Source organism: Piliocolobus tephrosceles, chromosome 2 (genome assembly GCF_002776525.5).
Source record: "Piliocolobus tephrosceles isolate RC106 chromosome 2, ASM277652v3, whole genome shotgun sequence".
Taxonomy (NCBI): Eukaryota; Metazoa; Chordata; class Mammalia; order Primates; family Cercopithecidae; genus Piliocolobus; species Piliocolobus tephrosceles.
In genome coordinates, this window is record NC_045435.1 from 191,119,507 (window position 1) to 191,132,567 (window position 13,061).

The 13,061-nt window shown below is 39.5% G+C and overlaps 1 protein-coding gene across 1 annotated transcript in view; it reads right to left on the reverse strand.

Moving 5' to 3' along the window:
• ACAP2 (ArfGAP with coiled-coil, ankyrin repeat and PH domains 2) overlaps window positions 1-13,061 on the reverse strand; it is a 169,736-nt gene that overhangs the window by 109,143 nt on the left and 47,532 nt on the right. Inside the window, exon 2 of the mRNA XM_026455656.2 lies at window positions 839-896. Coding sequence (XP_026311441.1) covers window positions 839-896 — 58 coding nt within the window. The remainder of the gene's footprint in view (window positions 1-838; window positions 897-13,061) is intronic.

Sequence of the window (13,061 nt, forward strand, 5' to 3'; positions counted from 1 at the left end):
GTTTCACTGTTGTTGCCCAGGCTGGAGTGCAATGGCGCAATCTCAGCTCACAGCAACCTCTGCTTCCTCAGCTCAAGCGATTCTCCTGCCTCAGCCTCCCAAGTAGCTGGGATTACAGGCATGCACCACCATGCCCGGCTAATTTTGTATTTTTTTAGTAGAGACAGGGTTTCTCCATGTTGGTCAGGCTGGTCTCGAACTCCGGACCTCAGGTGATCCACCCGCCTCGGCCTCCCAAAGTGCTGGGATTACAGGCATGAGCCACCACGCCCGGCCCCAGAAAAAGCCTCTAACAACATAAACGATGTTTAGTGAGCTTTGAGGTCAGACATGGATTCGAATTCCTGCTCTGGCACTTAGATTAGACTTTACACAAGCTACTTAGTGTCTCCAGTCTTACTTTCCTCATGTGTAAATCTGGGATAATAATAGCATTTACCCTCGTAGAGATAAAAAGCTACCAGGCTGGGTGTGACGGCTCACGCCTGTAATCCCAGCACTTTGGGAGGCCGAGGCGGGTGGATCACCTGAGGTAAGGAGTTTGAGACCAGCCTGGCCAACATGTTGAAACCCCGTCTCTACTAAAAACACAAAAAATTAGCTGGGCATGGTGGTGCACGCCTGTAATCCCAGCTACTTGGGAGGCTGAGGCAGGAGAATCGTTTGAATCCAGGAGACAGGTTACAGTGAGCTGAGATCATGCTACTGCACTCCAGCCTGAGCAAGAGTGAGACCCTGTCTCCAAAAAATAAAAAAGGTACCTACTATTGTAGGTACTAACGGTTACTTATGGCAAACAAGAATCGATGTTTTAAAAAGCTAAACATGTAAAATTTACCTTATCAAGTTTTAGTTCCAATTCTGCCACATCACCTTCTACTTCTTCCAAAGCTGCCCTAGAAAAATTAAATATAAAATAAGTTATTTCATTTGTTCAAATGCATACTTTACTCTTGAAAAGTAACTCTAAATGAAAAGATAGATATGAATGCTTAAAAATTACACTTCACATGAAGTAATAATTACCTTGGAATTTAGTATAAATACTTCATCATCATGCAATACAACAGATAACACAATGATTGTTTAGGACAATGACAGAACACATTACACTAATTTATACTCAAAGCATTAGTATTATTCCAATTAATAACACTAAATACAGCTATTTAGCATGCACTTTTTAAATAAATGAGAAATTTTAAAAGTTGAGGCGTACAAAGAAATCAGATTTCTTGATAACAAAACACATGCAACCAAACTGCAAGGCATTGTCGGCAACCAAAAAGAAGAGCTTTTACTTTTAGTAGCAGCACAGAAAAATATCACCCTTTTTTGTTTCCAGAGTATTTTTTTAATCAGCACCTAACAGTAATTTTAGTCTCTCTTCTTCTCCTAGCAATGTAATTTTAATACAGAAAAATTAGCGAAGGTTAGATTATGCAAAATGCAGAAACTAAATAAGCCAAATACTTTACTGACAAAAGAGAATACAATTATAATGCCAGTTAGCACTTCATATCACACTACAAGACAACATTTCAAAATTGGAAATTTGTCTGAAACAAAATAGTAGCAACTAAGTTTTTAGGGATGAAAACATTTTACACGCAAGAGTATGTATAACAAAATGTAATTCATCTACTTTAAGTCATTTATGCCATTTTCATGTATCTACTTGATAAACTAGCAATTCTCAAAGAGGTCTTTTAAGATTTAACTAAATTTTTTTAAAGTTGGATAGTAATGGGGGATTTACACTGAGTAAGATATTCTCAGGAGACAGAGATAGGATAAAAACTATTTCCGGAACGAGCATGGTGGCTCACACCTGTAATCCCAGCACTTTGGGAGGCTGAGGGGAAGGACTGCTTGGGCCCAAGAGTTACAGACCAGCCTGGGAAACATAGGAAGACCCTGTCTCTACAAAAAATAAAAAGATGAGCCAACCGTGGTGGCTCATGCCCGTAGTCCCGGCCAACTGTGGTGGCTCATGCCCATAGTCCCAGCCAACCATGGTGGCTCATGCCCGTAGTCCCGGCCAACCGTGGTGGCTCATGCCCGTAGTCCCGGCCAACCGTGGTGGCTCATGCCCGTAGTCCCGGCCAACCGTGGTGGCTCATGCCTGTAGTCCCAGCTACTCAGGAGGCTGAGTGGGAGGATCACTTGAGCCTGAGAGGTTGAGGCTTCAGTGCACTCCAGTCTAGGTGCCCCGTCTCAAAATAAAACAAAAAACTCTATTTCCAGAACTCCCACTTCACCTCTGTGTCACCTCTGAATAATCACCTTATCGGCCTGTGATTCTGCTTCCCCATCGGGTAACATTTATTTTTAAGAAGTTTTTAAATCTCTAAAATAAGAAAATAACCATGAAATATTCAGTAAAGAAATGCCTATGATAAAATGAGATGCGCTAGCATATGATTGGGGAAAATGGAAGGTGCTGCACTCTCTAGCCCAGAAACAGAAATACTTCTTCCTGACTAAAAGTTTCTCATTTGCTTCAGCAAAGTTTTTCAAACTATGCATTGTCCCCTTAACCTAGAAAACATTTTTCATCCACATCAGTCCTCAGTCCCTTTACCTACTCATCATCTAAAACTTAATTTACACAAGAGAACAAATGTATGTGTATGAGGATATTCACTGTAACGGGTTAGAAACCTAGATGTGCAGCAATAGGAAATAATGTAAATAAATTATGATATATCCATACCATTATGTGAAGCAGAAGATTTTAAATGAGGTTGATCTATATCTACTAATATGGAAATATGCACAGGATAGAGTATCATATGGGGGGAAAAAAGCAAGCTACAAAATTACATGCATAGCATAAGCTCAATTTGGGAGCATATTTATCAATCTACAAACTACAACTCTGAAGAATGGGAATTCGACAGCAGAAAGGATAAATAAGGATTTGCACTTTTTACTAAATTCTGGATTCTTTTCAATAACTATGCATTTTTAAGTAACTTTTAAAGCTAATAAAGGGGAAAAAGAAGTCCAAACACCACCTCCCCAATACATGGTCCTTTTGGAACCCCTCAACCACTCAAGCTGAATGGCATACCCTCCTGTGCCCCTCCAGCACCTCACACACATTCTATCACTGTGCACCTCGCTCATCAGTCTCAGTTCCTCATAGCAGTACAGACACACAAACAAAATGTTGAGCCAAGGGAGAAACTCACTAAGTACTCTAATTGTCAGATACCCTCTTCATTTACATTTTAACCTTTATTTATCTTTACTCAATCTTCCATTTCTTTCAAGCAAATTAGTTGAAATGACCAGTTTGAGATTTAATCGTTGGTTTCTACTAAACAAATGGGTTGGTAGAAACTTTTTGTAACTTCTCCAATCTTATTTCACTGTGCAATTCTACCAATTCACTTTTGTGAAACAACACATTTAAAGAAAGGTAAGAGGCAAGTCAATGTGGCTCACGCCTGTAATCCCAGCACTTCGGGAGGCCCAGCCAGGCAGATCACTTGAGGTCAGGAGTTCTAGACCAGCCTGGCCAACAGAGTGAAACCCAGTCTCTACAAAAAATAGAAAAAGTAGTGTCAGGCCAGGAGTTTGATACCAGCCTGGACAACAAAGCAAGATCCAGTCTCTCAAAAAATTAAAAATAAAAAATGTCAGCATGGTAGTGTGTGCCTGTCATCCCGGCTACTGGGGATTCTGAGGCAGGAGGATTGCTTGAGCCCAGGAGTTTCAAGTTACAGTAAGCTATGACTGCACCACTGCGCTCCTGCCTGGGCCACAGGGCAAGACCCCATCTCGTTTAAAAAACAAACAAAAAAAAAAAACAGGGAGTGTAAAGACTAAATGAGTACTGTTCATATCATCAATCACAGTACATGACACAAAGAACAAAATCAATTCACAGATTCTTCCTCTCCTTTAGCTTACCACTGAGATGACTTCTATTCATTAATGAGATAGAACCATTCTGGGACATATGTTTAATAAACTAATAAGTGAAATAAAAGAATTTACACAACAATCTTTCAAATATTAAATGACAGATATTATTTCTCTGCAAACCTCCCAAATTCTTACTAAGCATATAACTTTTATAAAAATGCAAAGTAATAAAGAGGCCAAAATTACAGACCCCTACCCTCCATAGCTTAAAATTTAATCTAAAAAAATCAAGTTATACACACATTAACAATGAAATAAAATATATGATTGAGCAGCAAAACAGAAAATAAGAAATAAAGGAGACAGATGCTAAGAGAAAGGGAAGAAAAGAGAAGACAATGAACACAGTCACAAGGGTCAGCAAACAATTACCCAACAGCCAAGTTTGACCCATAACCTGTTTTTACAAAGTCCGTAAGCTAAAAATGGTTTTTACATTTTTAAGTGGCTGAACAATATTTTTAAAAAATAATATTTTGTGATGCATGAAAATTATATTAAACTCAAATTTCTGTTCCTCTAAAGTTTTAAGGAAGCAGAGACAAGTTAATTCACTTCTGTCCTCTCTATGGCAGTTTTCACGCCATAATGGCATAGCTGAGTAGTTGCAAGAGAGACCATGTGGCCCACAAAGCATAAAATATTTACTATCTGGCCCTTTACAGAAAAAGTTTACTGACCATTATGAATGTCAAATATAAGAACATGAATGAAAATCTTTTCTCATATATAAAATACATAAACGAAAATAAAATTTGGACTTAGCTCTAGCTGTCTGTACTCTAAGAAGCTGAGTAAGCCCAGAATTCAGAAAAACAGATACCTTATTTTTAATAACAATACCTTCATTCTTTTATCTATTCATGCATCGTAGTTTGTTATTGTCAACTGAGAAAACAGTTATCCCAAAACACAAAACTAGAAGAGAAGCCGGGGGCGGTGGCTCATGCCTGTAATCCCAGCACTTTGGGAGGCTGAAGTGGGTGGATCACGTAAGGTCAGGAGTTCAAGACCAGCCCAGCCAACATGGTGAAACCCCGTCTCCAATAAAAATACCAAAATTAGCCAGGCATGCTGGCGGCCCCTGCAATCCCAGCTACTAGGGAGGCTGAGGCTGGAGAATCGCTTGAACCCAGAAGGCGGAGGCTGTGGTGAGCTGAGATCACGCCATTGCACTCTAGCCTGGACCACAAGAGCAAAACTCTATCTCAAAAAATAAAAATAAAAAAAAAAATAAGAAAACTAGAAGAGAAAAAAATCCAATAGCAAGTTTAACACCAAGACATGGCTATGAAATGAATGAGGCTCAAAAATAGAACTCTCTCCACTCAGATAACTGCATATCCTTGTTGTAGCAATAAACTTTTTAAGCTACTGTTTATAAAAGAGTATACATTAAAATAACTAAATAGTATGTGTAATATGAGCATTACATTTTCTTTATAAAATTATTTAAAAGAAGTATGGGCAGAGCACAGTGGCTCACGCCTGTAATCCCATCACTTTAGGAGGCTGAGGCGGGCAGATCACTTGAGGTCAGGTGTTCAATATCAGCCTGGCCAACACAGCGAAACCTTGTCTCTACTAAAAATACAAAAATTAGCCAGGCATGGTGGTACATGCCTGTAATCCCAACTACTTGGGAAGCTGAGGCAGGAGAACTGCTTGAACCCAGGAGGCAGAGGTTGCAGTGAGCCAAGATTGCGTCACTGCACTCCAGCCTGGGAGAGAGTGAGATTGTGTCTCAAAAAAGAAAAAAAAAAGAAAAAGAAGAAGTAGTATACTAAAAAATTATTTTTTCCATCTATTTAAAATCCTTAAAAACTAACAACCACCACCAAAAAAAAAAAAAAAAAAAACCCTTCACTCCAACTTGGCAATAGCTTTAAAATGACATTAATAATTTAAAATTAGGTCACATGGTGATGCAATCTAAATTGCCAATAGCGGGATATTCAAGATCATTAATAGGCACATAAATATCCTCAAACATTAAAGGTGGATTTCAGGCTCTAAGTCATAACTAACTAAAAAAATCATCAAATAGAAATAGATATTCAAAATGTGCAGATTTTGAAACTGTTGTATTCCTTTGTTTTATATAATACATGTACTTCAAAAAATTGCATGTAAATTGAATAACCATTTAGAGACTCAGGAGAGGTGCCTGTATGTATGTGTCCATTACGGTACCTATCATCCTAAGCCAGCTTCCTCTTTCAGCTCAACAGCCTTACACACCTTGGGCAATGCTGGACTATTCTTTGCAAGGAAAGGACAACAGCTGCACCAAGGAAGGCCCACTGACCCAAGGGTAATCCTGGGATTTGTTAAGTGGTTAAAAAAAGAGTCACGAAAAGGCCCTATACCAATGAGATTACTCCCTCTGTTTTGGACCAAAACAACACAGCACACACTCTAGAAACCTGCTTTTTAATAGAAATCCCCCATTAAATACGTTTATAATGTGAATGGCCACCCCTTACTAGTTTGGTTAGGTTCTGGGTCCTTTATGCTGGGACTCTACAACATCTTTATGTTGAGAGGCAGTAGAATAAAGTTTAAAAAAAATAAAAAGAAAACGTCTGGTGTTTGAATCCCTACTCCACTTCGTACTAGCTGTGTAATGATGAACAAGTTCTTTGTGTTTCAATTTCTTCTTTAAAACACAGATAAACAACAGTCTCTCCCAGAGACATATGACAAATGTTAACATACATGTGAAAACACTAAGTAGTCAGTGAATGTCTGCTATGATTATTTATATAGTGTTAAAGAAAATATACAATCTCTTTTTGTTTTCATGTTATGGGGCCACATGAGAAGAAAGCAGTAATAAGATCATCACATACTTCCAAAATCAATTTGAAATAGTGTGAAAAAGGGGCAAAAAACACTTAAAACAAGCCTAAGATCAGCAATTAAAACAGCAAATCTAATTTCCTTTAAGAGAAAACACTTCTAGGAGTGCCAAGGCTTACTGGAAGAAAGATAAAAACACTTCAATACTGCTGTCCCTTTCCAAAGATCACATGTCAAATACAGACTGGAGTCTTCTTCTAACTTCCTAACTTCAATCTCGGCTAGAGGACTACATATATATGATACATAAGATGACGATGTATTTTAAAATCCACTTGGTTTCTAGGGTTATCAAGGTAGGTTCTATCCAGCTCCTTTAAGAGCCTAAAAAACACAGGACAACCAATACAGAATCAGTAAGAAGGAAGGTTATAGTTCTAAATTTATATTTATACTTAATCTTAGCCAAAAGGCCAAGAAGCAACTATGTATTTGTTATATAATAATAACCTTTTATAAACGTCTCTGCTGGCCGGGTGTGGTGTGGTGGCTTACGTCTGAAATCCCAGCACTTTGGAAGGCTGAGGCAGGTAGATCACGAGAGGTCAGGAGTTTGAGGGCAGCCTGATCAACATGGTGAAACCCCCATCTCTACTAAAAATACAAAATTAGCCAGGCGTGGTGGTGTGCGCCTGTAATCCCAGCTACTCGGGAGGCTAAGGCAAAAGAATTGCTTGAATCCGGGAGGCAGAGGTTGCAGTGAGCCAAGATTGTGCCAATGCACTCCAGCCTGGGCAACAAGAGTGAAACTCCATCTCTAAATAAATAAAGAAAATAAATGTCTCTGCCTTCATTGTTTTCAGAAGTTTCAATGGATGAAATTAAAAGGCCTTTCTTCTCTATTTATTATCTTAGAAATGTTGTAACTGCTCCTATGTGCTCAAATTGGTCTACTAAGCAAACCTAGCAAGATCCATGAGAAATTCAATCCTGTAATAGGAAAGGGAGTAGTGGAAAAACAAAACCAGAAATGGAAACCAACATTTTAGTCTGTCAACTAATATGAGTCCCTGAGAAAATCATTTAACCACACCAGACCTCAGTTCTCTCACTCTGGAATATCTTTAATATCACTTCAAGACCTAACATTCTATTTTTCGGGAGTAAGTATTCAAAGGAAAGCTATTGGGTTGGTGCAAAAGTAATTGCGGTTTTTGCCATTACTTTTGCACCAATCTAATAGAACCTGGATTTGTTTCTCTTCTAAGTAAGATTTCCTCCAGGTGGCCCTTGCTTGTGCTTTCAACAGAGTTAAGGGGGGAAAAAATGTTTAAGCCATAAAACAAAAAGCCTCACCAGATTTTATATTAACAAGTTTCATTCATCTTCTCAAGTCTCCTCTGCATACTTCTTAAAAGACAAGGAGTACAAATATAGATGAAAATAGTGGGATTTTTCAAGTTTTCTGTTTGGCTTAATATTTTGGAGGAAAACAAATATATTTTAATTTTTTGTAGAGACAGGATCTCACTATGTTGACCAGTCTTGTTGAGCAGTCTGGTTTCAAACTCCTGGCCTGCAGCAATCCTCCCATCCCAGCCTCCCAAAGTACTAGGATTACAGGTGTGAGCCACCACATTTGGCCAGAAAAAAAATTTTGTTTTCCATCCACATTTGTATTTTTCTTAGCAAGCTCCATTCTATTTCTGTTTTACGGATTGTAAACATTACTCTGCCACTTCCCAGGGGGGGGGGGGGGGCTTTTTTTTTTAAAAACGCAGCAAAAAAAAAATCTATAACCCTTTTCCCCTCATATTTTCCCCTATCAATACACAGTATCCAAAATAAAACCATCAGGGAGCCAGGGAGGAGTATAACTGAAAAAGCAACCAAATCACAGCACAAGGTTGAGATACAAATGGTATGGCCCTGGTGAATGAATATCACACTTTTAAGTGATAACTCAGATATCAGCAACCCCTTTAAATCCCAGCTCATGATTTAAAAAAAAAAAAAAAAGAAGAAGAACTTAAAATATTATCCAGATAATAGGGCCAGGTGCAATGGCTCACGCCTGTAATCCCAGCACTTTGGGAGGCCAAGGTGGGAGGATCACCTGAGGGGGAGTTCAAGACAGCCTGACCAGCACAATGAAACCTTGTCTCTACTAAAAATACAAAATTAGTCGGGTATGGTGGCGCATGCCTGTAATCCCAGCTACTAAGGGAGCTGAGGCAGGAGAATCGCTTGAACCTGGGAGTTGAAGGTTGCGGTGAGCTGAGATTGCATCATTGCACTCCAGCCTGGGCAACAAGAGTGAAACTCCATCTCAAAAAAAAAAAAAATTTATATATATATATTCCAGATAATCATCCTACATAGAGAATTTGAGGTGGGAGGAGAGGTCTATAGAATCTTCTGTTCCTGGGGCTCCAGCTTCTCATATTAACAGGTATATGATTTCAACAGTCACTTCCAAATTTGCTCTGCAAAAAGATAGTAGCTATATACAGTCATTTTTAACATGTGCAGTGGCAAATATTCATTATTTACAGAATACTAATCTAAGGAAATACTAGCAATGTTTTAAGTGTGATCAGATATTAAGTTATTCTTTTTCCCTGAAAAAAACAAAAACATCCGTTCTGGCTTAGAAAGCTCTATTTCTATTTCACCGTCCTCCTTTAACAGCCTGTGTTTCTTGTTCAGGGAATTAGCAGACCCAAGTAGGCGAAATGGCACTATAATTACAATGCCAGTTGGCATCATTCCACTGCGCCATAAGAAAAAGGGGCAGAAGAAGGCATGGCCATTTATCATGTTGGGATCAATAAATTACTGGTGACAAATGGCTAAGAGTCCCTTCCAGTTTTCACCACACAGGGTGTAAAACTAGAATGAAGGCACTGGTCATCCAAAGAGGGGTAAGGTTACGTTAATGAGAAAAATGAGCGTTATGGGGAGAAAGTCTTAAAAAAAAAACTTTTTTAAAAGTTGACTTTCTACAAAATCATTCCATTTCCAAGAATTCTTACCATTGTAGTAGGCTTCAACATGACAGGAAAATTAGCTTATCATTGCTTAAAGGCTTAAAATCAAATTTTCAACCAAAGCAGTTAAAGTTTGGTGTTATTAGTAGAGTGTCACAGGCAGTACATCTAAGGAGAAGACAGCATTGTAAACTTCATGATTCACAAAAGGGGCAGAGGAGATTTCCATGAAGAAAGAACATGGTGGCTGATAATAATGAACAGACGACCAAGTATTTCAAAGATGGGATATAAGCAGACCCTCAACGAGAGAAGGAAGCAAGATGGTAGGGGTATTTAGGGACAGGCCCAGACAAAACTGTCAAAAATTAGAATCAGAGGCCAGGCGAAGTGGCTCATGCCTGTAATGCCGGCAATAGCTTGGGAGGCCAAGGCAGGAGGACAGCGTGAGCCCAGGAGTTTCAGACCAGCCCCCACAGCATAGCAAGACTCTTATCTCTATAATTAACTAATTAATTAACTACATTATAATCAGAAACCTGCCATATTCCTGCTTTTATGGCTGTTCCCCATTACCCTTTTCAGGAATTGAAAGTAATACTGGAGGCACAAAATATTCTGCAAATCACAGCAGTTAGGAAACCAAATACTCAGTCTTACAGGGTTCTCTCCACGACATATCATGGGCTGCTCAACAATCACATTTATAACTTTCCCAGGCTCCTCCATAAACAACCAAGCATCTGTATTAATACATAAAAGTTAATCTGCATTACATCTTCCTATGTTTTATAATCTACATGCCACCTTCATGCATGGTATCACATTTGTATGTTAAGAGAAGACTACTAGGCTGGGCACAGTGGCTCACGCCTGTAATCCCAGCATTTTGGGAGGCCAAGGTGGGTGGATCTCTTGAGGTCAGCAGTTTGAGACCAGCCTGGCCAACACAGTGAAACCCTGTCTGTACTAAAAATACAAAAAAATTAGCCAGGCGTGGGGGTGCACGCCTGTAATCCCAGCTACTCCGGTGACTGAGGCAGGAGGATCACCTGAACCCAGGAGGCGGAGGTTGCAGTGAGTTGAGACTATGCCACTGCGCTCCAGCTTGGACGACAGAGTGAACTCTGTCTCCAAAACAAAGAGAGATGACTACAGAACAGTAATGCAAAACACAAAGAGAAAAGCATTGAGTACATGAGCGACAACCCCGGAACCACAGAATCTTGAATTGAGAGAAAACTTAGCTGCTAAATGACAGAACTATTAGATGAAAGTAAAACAGCTGTGTTTAACAAAATCATTTTACACAGTATTTCATCTCCATTAAGCCCCAGAAATTTTATAAGATCTGTAAAGAGGAAGCTGAATACAAATTTAAGAGCCTAATAAACAGGCTCAGGGTTTTAAAGACAATCTTCACACATAAACCACCTGGGATGGTAAACGTCTAACACCGAAGCACCTGCTACTCCTCAGCAGAATGAGCAACCCCCCACCACCATTTCCACAGAGCACTCGGCGCACTTCAAACAGGGCGCCTGACATTCAATTTACTAATGATAATTAAATTACTGGTCATTATGTCTAGACTGAGGGCCTCAAAAGCAGACACTATGATTCATTTAGCTATCTCTAGTTCAGTTAGTTACCAGGTAAACATTTGTTGAATGGGTGGATGAATGGAGCATTTAAAACAACTGTTATTTGCTGCCTGGGGTCACTCAAAATGGTTACATACCTGTATCTCAGTATACACGTATTTATGTGTAACTTTCCAATTCCCTCTTGCTGCATGCAGCCTTGTTGTTATTCTAATCTGCTATGGCCTCTCCAGCCTTATATAAATGTTACTATAAAAGTCTCCAGAAAAAAATAAAATAATAAAGCACTACAAATTATTGCATAAACCTTAAAACTAAAGTTATAATGAACAAAGGAAAAAGTCTTCTTTTGGCATACAAGGTTGTACCTATTTACCTATATGTAACCATTATTATAGGTATAATTTTTTAAGTTGACAGAAAAGGAAAATTTTTAGGATATAATACTCTTGGCCGGGCACGGTGGCTCAAGCCTGTAATCCCAGCACTTTGGGAGGCCGAGACGGGCGGATCACGAGGTCAGGAGATCGAGACCATCCTGGCTAACACGGTGAAACCCCGTCTCTACTAAAAATACAAAAAAACTAGCTGGGCGAGGTGGCGGGCGCCTGTAGTCCCAGCTACTCGGGAGGCTGAGGCAGGAGAATGGCGTAAACCCGGGAGGCGGAGCTTCCAGTGAGCTGAGATCCGGCCACTGCACTCCAGTCCGGCAACAGAGCAAGACTCCATCTCAAAAAAAAAAAAAAAAAAAAAAAGGATATAATACTCTTCTAGAATAATACAGATTTGGACTTCTAAAACAGGCCTTGACAGAAATTTGACGGGTGCTAAGGAGGTATTTGCTCCACCAGGAGCACAAAATTACATGATCATGATTTCTTCAAGGCATTCAATTTATGATCAGACAGGATCCGTGGACACTCGAAGAAAAGAATCAAACAAGTTATACTAATCAGAAGCAGGGAAAAGTTTAAAAGCAACAACTAAAAATTTATTTTTAAAAAAATACCATTCCTAGAAAAATTCTGGCAAATGAAGAAATTTCCCTTTTCTCTAACAACAAATGGCAGCAAATGGGTATTGTTTGGAATATAAGAACAAAATAAACAATGATCCTCGCCATCCTAGAGCTCACATTCTGAAGGGGAAGACAAGCTATAAACAGTAAACATCATCAAGAAGTCAACTGGATGCTATGCGATAAGGTGGTAAGTACTATGGGAAAAAAGGAAAGCGAAACAAGGGGAGAGAGGGACGGCTACAATTTTACTATTTAAAATTGATCAAAACAGTCCTCACTGAGAAAGTGACGTTTGAGCAAAGACCTGAAGTAACACAGTGAGCCATACAGACAACGGTGTTACAGGCAGAAAAAGCCACCAATGCAACATTCCTGGAACGTTCAATAGCAAGGAGGCCTGTACGGCCGAAACAGAACCAGAAAGGCAGAGAGCTGCAGAAGAAGCCAGAATACTAATGGAGCGCCCCATCACATTCAGAGCCTTGTGGGCCCATAGCAATGATAACAGCAGCTATACTGGGTAACCACTGAAAGGTCTGCACCAGAGAAGAAACAGGCTGTAACATATTTTGTCAAGACTCATTCTGGCTGCTATGTGGAGAAGACTGCAAAGAAACAAAAGAGGAAGAAGCAAAGAGACTAGTAAGGAGGTTACAGCAGTCATCCAGATGAAAGATGAAGACGGCCCAAGGTAAGCACCAATCAGTG